We start from the raw sequence: 17925 nt of genomic DNA on the forward strand, positions 1-17925 counted from the left end.
CAAAGGCCGGGTGTTCAGTTTAGTATGATTGACTGCTTCCTGCAGAGTGCAGCTAGGCCCGGAGTGGACAGGGCCGGGCCCTGCACAGAGAACACAGGCAGACAGCGGGAAGGGAGGGCCGGGCCTGCACAGAGAACACAGGCAGACAGCGGGAAGGGAGGGCCGGGCCTGCACAGAGAACACAGGCAGCGGGAAGGGAGGGCCGGGCCTGCACAGAGAACACAGGCAGCGGGAAGGGAGGGCCGGGCCTGCACAGAGAACACAGGCAGACAGCGGGAAGGGAGGGCCGGGCCTGCACAGAGAACACAGGCAGCGGGAAGGGAGGGCCGGGCCCTGCACAGAGAACACAGGCAGCGGGAAGGGAGGGCCGGGCCTGCACAGAGAACACAGGCAGACAGCGGGAAGGGAGGGCCGGGCCTGCACAGAGAACACAGGCAGACAGCGGGAAGGGAGGGCCGGGCCTGCACAGAGAACATAGGCAGCGGGAAGGGAGGGCCGGGCCCGCAGAAACTTAAGACCAGCTACCTCACTCGAGCCCACCGCTCCCTCCCCGGGCAGGTGGAATTGTGAGGATGACGCTGAGCCTGACAGTTATCATGATGGAGGCCACCAGCAATGTGACCTACGGCTTCCCCATCATGCTGGTCCTGATGACTGCTAAAATCGTAGGCGACATCTTCATTGAGGTGCCGCTGGTGGGGAAAGGCCTGCCTGCCCCTCGCCCTTGCTCTGGGTCCCATCCCCATGCCCTGCTCTCCGCCTGAGAATGGGGGACTGGGGATCTGTAGCGGCAGCGGAGGAGAGGGGGCACCTGTGAAGCCATCCCCAAACAGCTCTGCCTTGGTGGGTGGTAGGCACAGTATGCCTGAGACCACTCAGTGGCAGGCACAGTACTTTTCCTGGATCCCTGCCTCTGTGGCTGGTTATTACGTCCCGGGACCCCTACCCCATCAGTACTGTGCATGACACCTGCCTCCTCCTCAGGGTCTGTATGACATGCACATCCAGCTACAAAGTGTGCCCTTCTTGCACTGGGAAGCCCCGGTTACCTCGCATTCGCTCACCGCCAGGTATTCGCTCACCTCTCTCCCTGTCCTGGTTTAGGCTGAAGGCCTGCAGGCCTGGGGCTTCCTCCCCACACTTAGGTCGGGGTGGTGAGTGGTGCTGACGGTCTGGCAGGATGGCTGTGGGCAGCCAGCAGCAGGAAGGAAGCCATACCTGTGTGTGGGCACGTGGAGGTGCTCTGGGTGTCGGGGCTGCAGGCACCACACGTGACTGGTTCTCCCAGGGAAGCGCCTGCGCCCAGTGGCCTCCAGGCTTCCTGCGTCCCCATCTCCTTGCTCACTGTGTCTACCAGCCTCATGCCTGTTGAACTTCAGCTTTGGTGTGAAGAGAGCCTGTTCAGGAACCCCAGGGCTCCATGGTTTGTTACCGCGTGGCCGACAGTGGATAGAATACGCGCTCTTCCACAGGGAGGTGATGAGCACGCCTGTCACCTGTCTGCGGAGAGTGGAAAAGGTGGGCGTCATCGTGGATGTGCTCAGCAACACGGCGTCCAATCACAACGGGTTCCCTGTGGTGGAGTCCACCAGTGACACCCAGGTACCAGGGCCCAGGCAGGTGGACCTGGGTTGACCGCCACCCCACAGCCAATTCCTGTTGTCCCCCCCCCCCCACAGGGAAGCCATACTCTTCCCTGTGTCCCTGTCAAACAGGGCATGTTGGGCAGGCATGGTTGGTGGGAATTTAGAGACCCCATGTCTGTGTTTACGGTAGAATTCCACTAACTATGAAAGGAACTGAGTCATAGCCGTGTGAGCACTGTCCCCACAAGTAGCTTAGTGACACACCCACGCAGCTCATGTGCGTACCCCAGACTGCACCATCAGTGGTGGGTGTGCCTTTTGTCAGGAGAGGCCCCAGTGGACTGGGGGGCCACCCAGCACCATGCTGCCAAGGGTTTGAGATGGATTTTGTCCAGGCTGAGTCTGCATCTCACCGCGGCACGTGCTGCAGCCCAGGCACTTTGCTCCTTACTCGGCGTTGTGGGTCCCGCTGCCCCTCCCGGGTGTTTGGAGATTAACGAGCTTGTGCAGGTTGGATGCCTTTGGCCAGGCCAGTGCCTGTGACAGTGACCACACACTGATGGGGAGTGTGACGGGGAACGACTACAGCACAGCCGAGGCTTCCAGCAGGTGGCCTGCACCGCTGTGCGGACACTGCCTGCCTCCGTCCCACCTCTGAGCTTCAGCAGGGCTGGCAGCCAGGCCCGCGGGGAATGGGTCTTGGCTGAGCCCACAGACAGGCCACCTGTTGTCTCTCCTACAGTCAGCACGGCTCCAGGGCCTGATCCTGCGCTCCCAGCTGATTGTCCTCTTGAAGCACAAGGTAGGCTCCTCCGCACCCCTGGGTGGTGGGAGACGCCGGGCTGGGTGCTGGGGTTCTGACAGGCCCTCCCCACTGCCTGTTATCCGCTGTCCACAGGTCTTTGTTGAGAGGTCCAACAGGGGCCTGGTACAGCGGCGCCTGAGGCTGAAGGACTTCCGGGACGCGTACCCACGCTTCCCCCCAATCCAGTCCATCCACGTGTCCCAGGACGAGCGCGAGTGCACCATGGACCTCTCTGAGTTCATGAACCCCTCCCCCTACACTGTGCCCCAGGTGCCTGATGCCCACTTGCAAGGTCTTGGGGTCCAGTGGCCTGCCACAGGGGGACTGGGGTCGGATTAGTGGAAGAGTGGGAAGACCTCCATCCTTACACTCGGGATAGAGTCTGGGGTGGGGGTGGCTGTGGAGCCAGATGCCAGCAACCCAACTGAGGCAGGGCTGGCTGGCTGGCATAGAGGGGAAGGGATGGTTTAGGACACATCTTGAGGTCCTGGTGACAGTGGGTATGATGAGAGATGGCCAGCCCTGAACCTGGTGGGTCCTGCTCTGCTCTCGGCTGGGGCCAGTCTGGGCCATAGGGCGAGCTAAGGGTTGTCCACATTGCAGGAGGCATCTCTCCCTCGCGTGTTCAAGCTGTTCCGGGCCCTGGGCCTCAGGCACCTGGTGGTGGTGGACAACCACAATCAGGTGAGTAGCTGGGGAGGACAGAGGGCCCCCCCCCCCGACCTGCCTGCACCGGCCGCAGGTACACAGTTGCTCTCAGCTTCTGAAGGGCACCGAGGCCCAGGACTCAGACCAGCCATGGGCCCACCTCCAATCTCTCCCAAGCTGCTGCTCCCCCACCTGCTTCCACGGAGCTGGGCAGGGCCACCAGATTCCCCTGACCTGGCTTTGTTCCCGCAGGTGGTCGGGCTGGTAACCAGGAAAGACCTAGCCAGGTACCGGCTTGGGAAAGGGGGCCTAGAGGAGCTCTCACTGGCCCAGACGTGAGACCCTGGCCCAGGTGCCTCACCTGGGGTCTCCACCTCGCTTGTCGGGCAGCAGCAGATCCATTGTCCTCCAGGCCTCGGAGATGGCCCAGCTGGTGTATGAGCGTGACCATTACTTGGGTACCTTGTCAATGTTCTCCACAGTCCCCGTTGCCTCAGCCCCTTGGATGTCACTCTCTGTCCTGTTCACCTTCAGGGATCAGATATTCATGCAAGTGCTCGCTTCCTGAGAGCCAGTGAGAGGTTGCGTGTGCCTGTATGTGTCAGTGCATGTGTGTCTCTGCGTGTTCACGTGTGTGAGGAAGCGAGCGAGCTGGACCCGTGGGTTTGAGTGCTGCAGGCCCCCAGCGTGGGGCCCCATCCTGCTTCTCTGCTCCTCGTTCCCCTCAGTGCTGGGCCCAGAAGGGCCACACTGCCAGCATACTGCCACCTGGAGGCCTGGGTGATGTGAGGCTGCAGCAGAGGCCTTTCGCCTTGTCCCCGTGGCTCAGTGTGGCCAGGAGGCGATGGGCCCGTGCAGCCGATGTACAAAGGCGAGGGCTTGCGGCGGCGATGGCCCCGGAGAGCAGACTGTGGAGCGGGCTCTGTCGGAAGCTGGCTCTTCTCCCAGACTCACCACGTGTGCCCCCTGGGCCATACCCCCGTTCGGGGCGCATGGGCTGTGAGATGGAGTTCTGGCCAGAGGAGAGCTGAGAACCACCTGTGGGCCTGAACCTCTGTGCTCCTGTGTCCTGTCACCCTGCACCCTCCGGAGCTCGAATCCAGATGAACAGCTGTTGCCACCATATGGACGGGCTGGGAAGGCAGGCCTTGTCAGCATGGGGCCAGCGGTGGTGACAGAGGCCTCTGAAGACTCCTGGCCCATGGTGATAACCCGTGCAGCCCTGATCCTGCTCCTGGCAGGTGGAGTGGGCTGGGCTGGTGAGCCTGAAGCAGGGACGCTGTGCTCCTCTGAGGCCGGGTGGGGCTGGGCCCACACGACCTTTTTACAGAGGATTCCCAAGTCCCCAGCACATCTCTGATGGGGTGATCCACATGTCTGTGGTGGGCTGGTGGGTGCTGCACTTTGGTTTTAGCCCCTTTTAAGGGGGTGGGGCCTCAAACTATAAGTCCCAACCTGGTGGGGAGCCCTCTGTGGGGGTCTGAATGGGAGAAATAAAGAAATTGTACCCAGCCAGCCAGCACCAGCTTCCTGTTCCTGCTCAGCCTGGACCACACTAGCAGCCTGGGCCGTAGGAGGGGGGTGTCCAGGATGAGGCCCTCAGTGCGTGGTGCAGGTGGACAGCACCACAGCGTGGGCACACCTGGGAAGGAGACACGGATGAGAGGCCCAGGAATCTGCGGGTGGTGTGCAGCTGTGGCCCTTGTACGTCCCACAGGAGGGAGCGCCCGGGTTCAGCCATCGCGTCCTCGGTTGGCTGAGGCAGTGTTGCTCCTGGGGCAGCCGCGGGATCAGGTGGGGAGGGCTTCTCCCGGGCTCCTCCATCTGCAGCCAGCTCTGCACGTCCATCCCCTCCCGGGCTCCTCCACCTGCAGCCAGCTCTGCACGTCCATCCCCTCCCGGGCTCCTCCACCTGCAGCCAGCTCTGCACGTCCATCTCCTCCCGGCTCCTCCACCTGCAGCCAGCTCTGCACGTCCATCCCCTCCCGGGCTCCTCCACCTGCAGCCAGCTCTGCACGTCCATCCCCTCCCGGGCTCCTCCACCTGCAGCCAGCTCTGCACGTCCATCCCCTCCCGGGCTCCTCCACCTGCAGCCAGCTCTGCACGTCCATCTCCCGGGCTCCTCCACCTGCAGCCAGCTCTGCACGTCCATCTCCTCCCGGGCTCCTCCACCTGCAGCCAGCTCTGCACGTCCATCTCCTCCCGGGCTCCTCCACCTGCAGCCAGCTCTGCACGTCCATCTCCTCCCGGGCTCCTCCACCTGCAGCCAGCTCTGCACGTCCATCTCCTCCCGGGCTCCTCCACCTGCAGCCAGCTCTGCACGTCCATCTCCTCCCGGGCTCCTCCACCTGCAGCCAGCTCTGCACGTCCATCTCCTCCCGGGCTCCTCCACCTGCAGCCAGCTCTGCACGTCCATCTCCTCCCGGATCCCCTTGGCCTGAGGCAGGTGGTACGGCTTCGCCTGGTGGAAAGGCTGGCTGAAGCCCTCACCTTGTCACAGGGAGCCCCCCCGCCCCCTGCGCCCTCAATGGGCAGGGCTGGGTGACACATGGGTCAGATAAAACTCCCTTCACCGGCCTGTGAAGACGGGAAAGAGCAAGTGCAACATCTCGCTCACTTTGTATTGAATACATGTTGAAATGGTGATTTACATGAACTGGATTTAAATAAAATGGACTTAAAATTTATTCCACCTAGCTTTTTTTTTTTTTTTTTTTTTTTTTAAGCGAGACACAGGAAGGGGGAGAGATGAGAAGCATGAACTCATTGTGTCACTTGAGTTGTTCATTGATTGTTTCTCATACATGCCTTGAACAGGCGGGGTGGGGGCTACAGCTGAGCTAGTGACCCCTTGCTTAAGCCAGCAACCTTAGGCTTCAAGGCAGTGACCATGGGATCATGTCGATGGTCCCACAGTCAAGCTGGTGTGCCCATGCTCAAGCTGGCAACCTCAGGGTTTCGAACCTGGATCCTCACTGTCCCAGATTGACTCGCTATCCACTGTACCAGCTAGATTGGACAGGCTCCATCTAGCTACTGTCATTAGTGTCATCAGTGCCGCCCACACCTGTGGTAACACCCCGTTTCTTTTGGGTAGCCCCTCAGGTCTCTCCTCCAGTGCAGGACTGGCCGTGCTCAGTGCACTGTGGCATCCCAGCCTTCATGCTCTGGCGGAACAGCCGTAGGCCCAGCAGCTGCTCCTTGGCATCCCTCCTGCCCAGGCCAGGCCGGAGGTCTGACCCTAACCTCTGGCTGGCTGACCCGTGCCTCCTCGGATCTTTCCAGAACAGGCAGTTGGGAAGGCCTTGCAGGAACATGAGAGTTGAGGGCTCAGATTCCACTGGCAGTTGGGCTGGAAGTCACAAGTTTCTGGTGAGGGAAGGAAGGTTCCAGAAGAGTCCCCGCTGCCCTTGGTTGGTATTGTCTTGGAAGGAGATGAGATGTGAGGACAGGAGGTCACCCTTTCTCCCCCACGTGTTCCCCCTAGCTTCTGGAGCCTTCCAAATCTGTCTCCCTCCAGCTGCTCACTAGCCCCAAGCACCCTGGTTTCCAGTCCTGGGCAGCCATGGGGCGCTAGGCTCAGGGCCTCTTGGCAGTAGCCAAAGCCAAAAACGGTAGCTGCTGGGGAAGCCAGATCAGGTGAGCCAGGTGCCACCTGGGGCCGGAGTCAGGAGGACAGTCCAAGGAGAGGCCTGTGTAGAAGTGTGGACCACAGGGCACAACTCTGCCTCCTGCTCCCCAGGTTCCTGCACAGCCTGGGGGCTCCCTCTGGAGCTGGCCAGGTAGGACATCGTGGCGTTTTTGCTGCCCAGTGCTGTGCGTCCTCGGGTGCGGGCTGCAGCTCTCGGAGTCTGCGCTTCCCGTTGTGTGGCAGTGAGAACCAAGCCTTCTCTGGACTGGATTGTGTGATAGCACGGTGAGCCCCGGTGAGCTCGGTAGGCACTCTCAGTAACAGCCACGCTGATTTGGGGTCCCTGTTACTCCTAAGCTCCATCTGGGGGCTGGCACCCCTTGTCAGCCCAGAAGGCTAAGTGGCAAGCCCAAAGGTGGCTTCTAGCAAAGCTGGCTGGTAGCAACTCCTCATCTGGGGCTTCGCCCCCCTCCCAGCTAAACACTATTACCCTGGAGGACCTGGGGTTCCTTCTGGAGGAAGGGCTGGCCAGTCCCGAGCCCCTGAGTCTGGAGGAGACCTCGCAGAGGTATGAGTCCAGCTGCCTGGTGTCCACCACTGCTGCCCCAGAGCAGGACACCCCCGTGCGCCGGAAGCAGCTGGAGCAATGGTGAGCTCCAGGGGGAGTCGGGTGGGAGAGCCACACATCAGTGCCGTGGTGTGTGTGCTGACTCGGCCTGCTCCTCATGCTGGGCAGGGTGGCCGACCTGCAGGCTGAGGTGGTGTCCCTGCGGCGACACAAGGACCACTGTGAACGTGCCACACTGAGCCTGCTACTGGAGATGCGCCAGATGCAGGCCAGTGCGCAACTGCGAGACAAAGAGCTGAAGAAGCTGAAGCAGGAGGTGCAACAGGCCGCTTGGGCCCCTGAGAAGGAGCTCCTGGAGGTGAGCCACTGTCAGCGGGGAAGCAGCTCGCCCCCACCCCCAGGCCGGGCTCCCCCCCTCTGCAGGTGTTGGGGCAGCTGCTTCCCAGATGCTGAGCCCAGCTCAGCCCCTGCTGCCCAGGCTGGAGCCAAAGAATCCCCATAGGCTGTGCTGGCCAGGCTGTGGGCACCCCAGGCCTACACTCAGCCCCTGCTGCCCAGGCTGGAGCCAAAGAATCCCCGTAGTCTGTGCAGGCCAGGCTGTGGGCGCCCCAGGCCTACACTCAGCCCCTGCTGCCCAGGCTGGAGCCAAAGAATCCCCGTAGGCTGTGCTGGCCAGGCTGTGGGCGCCCCAGGCCTACACTCAGCCCCTGCTGCCCAGGCTGGAGCCAAAGAATCCCCGTAGGCTGTGCTGGCCAGGCTGTGGGCGCCCCAGGCCTACACTCAGCCCATGCCCTCCACCTTGCAGTTCCCCAGCCCCCAGAGCCAGAACAAGATGCAGATGCAGGCCCTGGACAAGAGGTACCCCCACACTTGTGACACAGGCCTTAGCAGAAGGGAAGGGGTTTGGGGGAGAGCAGTGGCTGGTGCTGGACCCATCAGCCACAGGCTTTTGTCTTCCCTAATTAGTTGTCTTGCTCAGGTAAGCGGTACACGCCCATGGCAGAACTCCAGATGTCTGGGTTCGTGTTAGCCTCTGCAGCCTACAGAGGCCTGGGAAAGGGGTGGGTGGTTTGCTGCTGGGGCCCTTGCCCAGACTCCTGGGCCCTGAAGCCTTCCCAGCCTGCTCTGGGTTTCCCCTGGCCACCAGGAAGGTGGGCTGGGCAGGCCCCAGGCAGAAGCGGCTCCTGTGTGCCAGGTTGGTGGAGGTCCGGGAGGCGCTGACCCAGATCAGGAGGAAGCAGGCACTCCAGGACTCTGAGCGGAAAGGCACCGAGCAGGAGGCCGACCTCAGGTGGGCACCTCCCACCTCCCTCACCAGGGGCTGGTTCTGGACCTGCTGTGTGTGGTCATATGAGAGTCACCAAGGCAGGGCAGGCAGGTGTTCACTTGTTCTCAGTGACAAGCTGCCGATTGGCATAGAGCCTCAGACACCCTATGGACCCTCTGTGGGAAAAAGAGTCTTGAGCTCGGGGGTCCTCAATCTTCCCCCTTCCCCAAAGGTCATGCTTATCCGGGCCCAGCTTTCAGCATCCCAGGTGGGGACAGGGAAGCCAGCATCCAGTCCCCTCGCTGTGTTCACTCAGGCAGGCTAGGTACCCCCTGCTCCGTGCTGCTGTAGGTCAGCCGAGGCCCCCAGAGGCAGGCTTTGGCTTGAGAAGGACTGTTGAAGTTAAAGGGCTCTGCCAGCCTCCCTGGGGCTCCCCAGCCAGGCCCTCTGGCTGACCGGGCTCCTGTGATCTTTGGCCGGTGCCCCCAGGTTGGCCAAGTTGGTGGAGAAACTGGAGCAGGAGGAGCAGAACCGGGAGGTGGCCTGCAGTGCTCTGCAGAGGAGCCAGGAGGAGGCCGGCAAGAGGGTGGACCATGAGGTGGCCAGGCTGCAGGTACCCAGGCAGGGCACTGGCATCTGGGCAGCCAGCTGGGCTGCTGGTCCATCTGGAAGAAAGCCCCGTGCTCCCCGCCCTTCTCCTTCCGATTCTTCCCTCGCTCTAGCTACCTTTGTAGTTATCGCCACATGATCAGACTTGGGGAGTAACCCCCAAGTCCTGTGCTATCGAATACAGTGGTCATTAGCCACAGGTGGCTTCGTATATTGCAATGGATTAACATTTTAGACTATTTAAAACTCAGTTCCTCCATCACATGAGCCAAATTTCAACTGCTCAGTGGCCATGTGTGGCCCATGGCTGCCAACTGGGACAGCAGCGACCTGGAGCACCTTCTTATCACAGAAAGTTTTGTTGTTGGTGCCATCTCAGCTGCTGCCCCTTGTCCTCCCCTTCCTGTGTAACCAGTATCCAGATCAAGAAATAGAACATCATAGCCCAAAGCCCCTTCCTCGGCCATTTTCAACCTTGATGCTTCCCTCACACAAAATGGAAGCTACCTTCCTGAAGACACATCTCCCAGTGCTCATACACCTGAGCTGGTGCGGTTTCCCCTCCTGCGTGGGGGCCCTTAGGGGGTGGGGCAGGGGATGGGGCAGCCTCTTCAGCTCTGCAAATAGAGACCAGGGACTGCGCTGCACAGCAGGGAGGCCCCAGCTGCTGCCCACATAGCTAGGCTGCTCAGCTTCCATAGTGTTTCCCTCCCGCTGCCCTTTGGGAAGTTGGTGTCTTAGTTCCATTAAGAGAGCTCTTGCTTGCTGCTCACTGGCCAGCAGCTCCGGAAGCATCGGGCCCCGGGGGTTCCTGATATACCAGTCACCTGATGAGATGCCTGCCTCTTCCCTAAGCCCACTCTAGGGCCGGGATCTGCAAACTGTGGCCCGTCACCTGGTTTTTGTCAATAAAGTTTTATTGGCACACAGCCTCTCCCATCCATTTACTATTGTCCACAGCTGCTTTTACACTGGAACCACATTGCTGAGGAGCTGTGACATAGACCCCATCGCCCATAAACATGTAATATCTACTCTCTGGCTCTTTTTTTTTTTTTTTTTTTTGTATTTTTCTGAAGCTGGAAACGGGGAGAGACAGTCAGACAGACTCCCGCATGCGCCCGACCGGGATCCACCTGGCACGCCCACCAGGGGCGAGGCTCTGCCCACCAGGGGGCGATGCTCTGCCCCTCCGGGGGCGTCGCTCTGCGGTGACCAGAGCCACTGTAGCGCCTGGGGCAGAGGCCAAGAAGCCATCCCCAGCGCCCGGGCCATCTTTGCTCCAATGGAGCCTTGGCTGCGGGAGGGGAAGAGAGAGACAGAGAGGAAGGAGGGGGCGGGTGAAGAAGCAAATGGGCGCTTCTCCTATGTGCCCTGGCCGGGAATCGAACCGGGGTCCCCTGCATGCCAGGCCGACGCTCTACCGCTGAGCCAACCGGCCAGGGCCTCTCTGGCTCTTTATAGATCATGTGCCCCGCCCTACTCCAAGTCACCCTGCATGGGGCAGGGAGGCTGGCAAGGGCTGAGGCACACCTGCCCTGTGGGCTGGGGCAGCTTCCCGGAAGGCTCTGTGGCCTTGGAGGAGATGCCTCCTGCCGGAGCCCTGCCTGCCCTGTGGGTGTGTGAAGCAGGGGACAGGGCCAGGCTTGGCCTTCACTCCCCCGTCTCCGACACCCTCAGCCCCTTGGCGCGGCAGGATAAGACAGGAGCTGACAGGGAGGAAAGAGAGACGGGAAGGGTCCTCACTCGAGCCTGGAGGACAAGGGCAATGGGTGTGTGTGCATGGGTGCACTGTGTTTATCTGTGCACATGTGTACATGGGAGCCCTCGTGTGCATGAGTGCACATAATGTGCGTGTACAAGTGTGCTCACATATGCACTTGACCTCTCTTCCTGAGGCTCCCAGCTGAGTGTGCTTTTGTGGTAGCTGCTATGCCTTCTTCCCCGAGTGGGATCCAATGGTCACCATTGTGGGCATCAGGTGTGTTCTAGACCTACATGAACTTGGCCTACAGACTCTTCACAACCCTTGTGACCAGGCCTTTGGGAGGACACATGACCCCTGCCTGCTATGCCTTTCTTTCTGAGGAGCGTGTAGCACGACCAGTTCTGCTCGGCTCAGGGACAGTCAGGGACACAGGACTCAGAGCCTCTCTGATGGAAATGGTTGGGCAAGAGACCAGTCTGAGATGGCATGGGGGGTGGGGCAGCTGTGAGAGGGCGCCCAGCACGGCAGCAGTATGGTGCCCATGTGCCCCCCCCCCCACAGGCCCAGGTGACCAAACTGGGTGAGGAGATGAGCCTTCGCTTCCTCAAGAGGGAGGCCAAGCTGTGTGACTTCCTGCAGAAGAGCTTCCTGGCCCTGGAGAAGGTGGGCGCTGTGGGCAGCGGGCCCCGCCATGCCCCTGCTCAGCTGGCTCACCACGCCGGGTGGGGTCTCTCAGAGAATGAAGGCCTCGGAGAGCACGCGGCTGAAGGCGGAGAGCAGCCTGCGGGAGGAGCTGGACAGCAGGTGGCAAAGCCTCCAGGAGCTGGCTGAGGAGCGTGTGCAGACCCTGCGGGGGCAGCGCAAGGTGGGCAGCGTGGGCGGGGCACAGGTGGGCCCCGGGGGGGGGGGGGCGGGGCACGGGTCTCAGGGCCGGCTCTGCCCCACAGCAGGAGGAGTGCTACCTCCTCGAGCAGTGCCAGGGCCTGGACAGGGCTGTGGTCCAGCTGACCAAGTTTGTGCGCCAGAACCAGGTGTCGCTGAACCGTGTCCTGCTGGCCGAGCAGAAGGCCCGGTGGGTATCCGAACGGGGCAGTGGGCAGAGGACAGGAGCTGTGAGGTTGGGTGGATGGAAATGGTTCCTCTCCCCAGACCCCAGCATCCTGAGATCAGTGCCAGGTCCAGTGGGGCACCCGGGCCAGAGAAGTCACCCACCCCAGCCTGCCCCTCATGGTGGAACTCAGTGTGGTAGCGATGGACACAGCCCTGTTTTGGTGGCCCCTGTGACAATACTCCCATCCTGTGCTCCACTGGGTCTCTTGTAAAGTTCTGGAGCCAGCAACCAGGCTCCCCGCCCTGGCCCAGCTCTGAGGGTCGGGCCAGCCTCAGCCGAGGGACAGAGTCTCTCAGTGGCACCAACCCCCAGGGACACCAAGGGCCACTTGGAGGAAAGCCAGGCTGGGGAGCTGGCTGCCTACCTGCAGGAGAACCTGGAAGCCGTGCAGCGGGCTGGGGAGCTGGCCCGGCAGGAGCTGCACAGCACCCTGGAGCTGGTGAGGCTGCAGCGGCCGGGCCCGGCCTCGGGGGAGCCCTCACCTACGCACGCGCCACACTCAGCCCGACCTCCCACAGCTCCAGGAGAAGAGCCAGGCCTTGGAGGGGTCTGTGACTGAGTTGGGCAGACAGGTGAGGGACCTGAGTGACCACTTCTTGGCCCTGAGCTGGAGGCTGGACCTGCAGGAGCAGACACTGATGCAGAGGCTGTGTGAGGTGAGGTGGTGTGCTGCCTGGGGGACAGGCAGCATGGACAGATGGCATCCTGGCCCCCCTCTGGCTCCCTGAGGGCGGAGATCTGACCAACGGGTCCCAAGCACACCCAGTGACTGCCCGCAAGGCACAGGGTGTTCCTGGGCCCCAGAGGCCTCCTGCTCAGAGCAAGGCAGCCCAGGGGCAGCTGCTGAGATATTCAGGGGCCCCAGAGACACTACCACATAGGGGGCTCCACAGACAGGCCAGCAAGGTGACCTCTGGCCCTTGGGTTTTTTCCTCTTTTTTAAAATTTAATTTAATTTTTAAAATTTATTATTTTTTTTTATTTTTTTCCTTTTTTTTGTGAGAGGAGGGGAGGCAGAGACAGACTCTCACATGCAACCCGATCAGGATCCACCTAGCAAGCCCACTAGGGGCAATGCTCTGCCCATCTGGGGCATTGCTCTGTTGCTCAGCAACCAAGCTCTTCTTAGTGCCTGAGGTAGAGGCCATGGGGTCATGCTCAGCACCCCAGGCCAACTCGCTCTATTCAAGCCATGGCTACAGGAGGGGAAGGGAGAGAGAGAGAGAAAGAGAGAGAAGCAAAGGGGGAGGGATGGAGAAGCAGATGGGTCCTTCTCCTGTGTGCCCTGACCAAGAATCAAACCTTGGAGAGCCACATGTCAGGCTGATGCTCTACTGCTGAGCCACCTGGCCAGGGCCAACAATTTTATTTATTTATATTTTGAGGGAGAGTAGGGAAGGGAGAGGGAGGGAGAGAAAGAAGCATCGACTCGTTGCTCTACTTAATTGTTTTTCGTACATGCCTTGACCGGGGATCAAACTGACAAACTTGGGCTCAAGCCGGCAACCTTGGCATTCTGGGTCAACGCCCTCTCCACTGCACTACCACCAGTCACTCTTTATTTATTTATTTTTAAAATTGATTTTAGAGAGAGGAAGGGAGAGAGAAAGAGAGAGAAACAGAAACATTGGTTCTTCTATGTGCCTGACGGGCATCAAACAAGTGACCTCTGCGTATCAGGCAATGCTCTAACCAACTGAGCTATCCGACCAGGGCTTTCTTCTCTTTTTTTGTAACAGCTTTATGGAAGTTTAATTCACATACAATTCACCCTTTTCATATGTATACTTCTGTGTTTTTCTTTCACATATTCTGAGTTGTGCAACCCCCACCACAATCACTTTTAGGTCTTTCTGACCCCAAGAGGCAACCCCGTCCTCATTAGCAGTCATCCTCGTCTCCCACCCTGCCTTGACACCCAGTATCTGCTTTGTGTTTCTGTGGATTTCCCTGTTAGGGACAGTTCAGAGAAATGGAGTCATGCACACATGACCCGTGTCTGGCTTCTCTCCCTGGGCATGACGTTTTTCAGTCCGTTTGTGTCGTAGCATGTACGGGCGCGTTTCCCCTTCTCGTGGCTGAGCACTGTTCCACCGTGTGATGGACCACTCGGCCAGGGGCCCCAGCGGCTGCACTCTGTCCCTGCCAAGGCCTGCCTCATGTATCTGCCCCTCGGGACCCCTGGGAGAGTGAACCCCAGGCTCGGCAGCCTTGTCGTCATTGGAGGACCCGCCTGGGCCAGATGCACCAGGTCTGCACAGTAGAGCTCCCTGGCTGAGCTGCTGGCTGAGTGGCTTGTGTATCGTTTGTCAGCTGCTGCCCTTTCTGGCGATATGGATGGCGCTGCTCTGAACACTCACGTACACCCTTTGATGGCGGGGCCAGGTCCCCCAGGCCTGCCCCGCGTCTCCTCTCCTGCTGGTGTGGGCAGGCTGTCTTTCCTCTGTCCCTGTCCCTACTGCCTCCCAGTGGGCAGCAGGGGTGGGGAGGGGGCTGACCCAGGCCTGGCACGTGCTTGGTTGAGCTGCTTGGGCTGCGTGGAGCCTGTGCGCACATGCTCGGAGTCAGTGGTCTACCCAATCCATCTGTCCACCCTCTCTGTCCAGGCTCCGGCCTCAGTGGGTGTCCATGTCCTAGGCAAAGAGTGAGTGGGAAGGCGCAGAACGGAGATCGCTGGAGGGACTGGCCCAGTGTCAAAAGGAGGCCCAGGCATACCTGAGGGAGGTGCGGGAGACAGTGGACAGCCTGCCCCGGCAGGTGGGTGAGGGCTAGGGTTGCACCTCCCCTCTCCCTGTGCCCACCCTGAGCCAACAGCCTACCCTCGCCTCTGCCCTGTCTCAGATAGAAGCCATCTCTGACAAGTGTGTCCTGCACAAGAGCGACTCAGACCTCAAGATCTCCGCTGAGGGCAAAGCCAGGTGATGCTCAGCTCTCGGCAAATGCCGGGCCCCTGGGAAGGGGAGTGAGCACCACTGAACTGCCGCCCATCAGGGAGTGGGCCGGGAGGGCGCAGCCCATCGGGGAATGGGCCGGGAGGGCACTGCCCATCGGGGAGTGGGCTGGGAGAGCACAGCCGTCTCAGAGCCACCTTGTGCCAACAGGCTTCTCAGGCGCTCCTCCGTGAGCTCCCGGCCCCTGTGGCAGCCCTCACCCTCCCCAGCCCTGGCTTGGCCCCCTGGGGGCAGCCTGCACGGGTCCCCAAGTCTTTCCCTCTGTCACCCATTGGGGATCCCCCAACCCCTACTGGAGGGGGTGGCAAAGCCGAGCACCCCTTGCTCTGCCTAGGGCCTCCTTTCTCCACCCCCCCCCATGCCCCTCGCTCCAGAGCCTGGCAGCCTCGGCCTCCTGTGCCCACAGAGAGTTCGAGGTTGGGGCCGTGCGGCAGGAGCTGGCTGCCCTGCTGTCGTCTGTGCAGCTGCTCAGGGAGGGCAACCCCGGGCGGAAGATTGCTGAGATCCAGGGCAAGCTGGCCACGGTACCATCCGGGGCCCTGTGCTTGTCTCACCAGGAGAGGGGGAGACAGCGGGGGAGGAGGTGGGGGAGGGGGAGAGGGGGAGACAGCAGGGGGAGGAGGTGGGGGAGGGGGGAGGAGGGGGAGACAGGGGAGGGGGGAGAGGGTGTGGGGCAGTGAATGGTGATGAACCAAGACTTGACTCGGAGGGGGATAAACACACAATACAGTGCACAGGTGTGTTGCAGAATTGTACATCTGAGACCTGTATAATGTTGTTAGCCAGTGTCACCCCAATAAATTCAATCTAGACAAAAGAGGGGAGGTTGCCTTGGCCTGACCTGTGGTAGCACAGTGGATAAAGCGTCGACCTGGAAATGCTGAGGTCGCCGGTTTGAAACCCTGGGCTTGCCTGGTCAAGGCACATATGGGAGTTGATGCTTCCAGCTCCTCCCCCCTTCTGTCTCTCCCTCCTCTCGCTACCTCTCTGTCTCTCTCCCTCTGCCTCTCCTCTCTAAAAATGAATAAATAAATAAATAAATAAATAAAATTAAAAAAAAAAAAAAAAAAAGAGGGGAGGTTTCCTGGTTCAGACAGGGGTTCAGACAGCCCACTGTGGAGCGGCCCCGGGGAGACTCACAATGTACTGCTGATGCACTCACCATAGCTCAGCCTTTGGAAGTTCCAAGTAGGGGCGCCCGTTGGAGCCCCCCGAGGCGGGGCATCAGCAGTCACGGGCAAAGGGGCGGCCCTCGCTCTGGCCGGGCCGGGCGCCGCCTGCTCCCTGGGCTGCGTGGAGCCCCCAGGTCCCAGCACAGGGTGAGGACCTGCGCCTCAGAGGTCGGTTTCTGCTCTGGAGAACTGCGGTGGGGGCTGCTTCCTTGTCCACGAATGGGGATCGGTATTTAGTTTCAGAACCAAATAATGAAGTTGGAGAACAGCATCCAGGACAACAAGACCATCCAGAACCTCAAGTTTAATTCGGAAACCAAGCTGGTGAGCGGCGGCCCTGGGCTGGCAGGCAAGGCCCGCACCCTGCAGCCCCGGGGGCTCCCAGGCCTGGAGGGTGGGCTGCTTTCTCTGACAGAGCCCGACGCCCAGCTTCCCCTCACCCCTCCCAGCCTGCCACCGCTCTATCTCCCATCTCCCCTGCCATCCGTCTGTCTGTCTGCATGTCGGGCCTGAGCCCTCGTTTCCAGGCAGATAAGGCCTGGTTGCCCTGAGGAAGATAACCCTGTCTGCTGTCCTGGCCCCATTCCTGCATTCCCATGTTCACACACACACACCCCCCCCCATGCTGCCCCGGCCTCTGTCCCCAGCGCATGGAGGAGATGGCCACACTGAAGGAGTGCCTGATGTGCCTGGGGAGAGAGGAGGGCCCGGGGGCCCTGGCAGCGGGCAGCAGGAAGGTCCTCGTGTCTCTGGTGAGACAGCAGTTCATCAAGGATGTGGCCTCTGGCGAGGTGGTCCCTGTGAACCGCTGGGGCGTGTATCAGGCCGTGAGGTGAGCCGTTGGGAGCTACCTTCAGGCCTTGGAGATTCAGGCCTGGGGGAGGCCCCAAGGGCAACAGACCACGAGCCATGTCTCTGGGCAGGTGGCTGCATTGGAAGGAGGTCCTCATGAACCGGGTGGCCCAGCGGAGGCCAAGGACAGTCTTGGAGAGATCCTTTGGCCAGGAGCCTGCTCAGCAGTTCACGTCCTTGCCCCTTTCCCAGAAATAAACGGGCCCGCTCCTGGATCTGTCAGAGCCTGGAATTCCCGCCGGGGGGTCAGGAGGCCCAGGTAGTGGGAGTGACCAAGAAGATCCATCCATTCTTGAAGCCCGTTCATCCCCAGACTCCCAGAATGCCCTGCTGCCCAATCCCAGCCGAGCCCAGGCCCAACCATTTTCCTCGGCCTTCCTGCCAACAGGCACAGCGGCCCAGGGCTCCATGCCCACCCCGGGCAGGCTCCCCAGCAGCCAGGCCAGGCCAGCTCGGACCAGCTCCTGCCTGCCACACCCTTCACACCTGCGAGGTGCCCTGCAGAGAGGCAGCTCTTAATTCAGGACGCAAACAGTGCTTTTGCTCAAGCACTCAGAGCGCCCCTCCTTCTGCCTCTCCAAGAAAAGCCTTGGTTCATCTGTGTCGCTGGCCCTGCCACCTGCTTCAGGGTCTTGAGAAGGGCTGCCTGGGACAAGCCAGGGGGTGGGCAGGGGGCAGGTTGCCCTTGAAAATCTTGGGGGCTTGTCTGGATGGGTACAGTGTGTAGACCTCTTAAGCCCACAGCCTCTGAATGACCACAGTTCTGCCCCGTCCTTCCTTCCCGTGGGCAGAGGTCCAAGGGCTGAGAGCCAGGGTGGCGGGTCCGGTGCCTGGGACTTCAGCCCCTGCCCATTCCTGCCCTGGTGGTCTCGTGGTGGCAGCTCCAGGTCCAGGACGGGCCGTGCCCCTCTTCCCAGGCCTGGGAAGTCCCCACCTCAGCTGGCTTGTTCTTCTGGTGGCTGCCCACCCGGGAGGGCACTGGAGCCCCTCCCAGGAGAGCCATAAGAAGATTCCAGA

At 60.9% G+C, this 17925-nt stretch overlaps 2 protein-coding genes across 4 annotated transcripts in view; both read left to right on the forward strand.

The window, feature by feature from the left end:
* Positions 1 to 4963, forward strand: part of CLCN7 (chloride voltage-gated channel 7) — a 34163-nt gene extending 29200 nt beyond the window's left edge. Inside the window, exons 19-25 of one of the 3 annotated variants that reach the window (XM_066382973.1) lie at positions 559 to 686; positions 985 to 1070; positions 1473 to 1602; positions 2329 to 2388; positions 2485 to 2661; positions 2995 to 3075; positions 3292 to 4963. In XM_066382973.1, the coding sequence (XP_066239070.1) occupies positions 559 to 686; positions 985 to 1070; positions 1473 to 1602; positions 2329 to 2388; positions 2485 to 2661; positions 2995 to 3075; positions 3292 to 3378 (749 nt within the window). In that variant the 3' untranslated portion in view covers positions 3379 to 4963. The remainder of the gene's footprint in view (positions 1 to 558; positions 687 to 984; positions 1071 to 1472; positions 1603 to 2328; positions 2389 to 2484; positions 2662 to 2994; positions 3076 to 3291) is intronic. The other 2 variants (XM_066382974.1, XM_066382975.1) reach the window with 2 other exon arrangements.
* On the forward strand, positions 4196 to 17109 carry CCDC154 (coiled-coil domain containing 154). The gene is made up of 19 exons (XM_066383665.1): positions 4196 to 4298; positions 6137 to 6272; positions 6782 to 6944; positions 7147 to 7319; positions 7407 to 7596; positions 8044 to 8096; positions 8434 to 8529; positions 8995 to 9118; positions 11384 to 11485; positions 11559 to 11687; positions 11770 to 11894; positions 12246 to 12372; positions 12452 to 12589; positions 14571 to 14690; positions 14775 to 14851; positions 15291 to 15408; positions 16294 to 16380; positions 16704 to 16888; positions 16980 to 17109. The coding sequence occupies exons 1-19, from the start codon at positions 4196 to 4198 to the stop codon at positions 17104 to 17106; spliced, it is 2373 nt and encodes a 790-aa protein (XP_066239762.1). The 3' UTR covers positions 17107 to 17109.
* The last annotated feature ends 816 nt before the right edge of the window (positions 17110 to 17925 follow it).

This window comes from Saccopteryx leptura, chromosome 4 (assembly GCF_036850995.1).
Source record: "Saccopteryx leptura isolate mSacLep1 chromosome 4, mSacLep1_pri_phased_curated, whole genome shotgun sequence".
In the NCBI taxonomy this organism is placed as follows: Eukaryota; Metazoa; Chordata; class Mammalia; order Chiroptera; family Emballonuridae; genus Saccopteryx; species Saccopteryx leptura.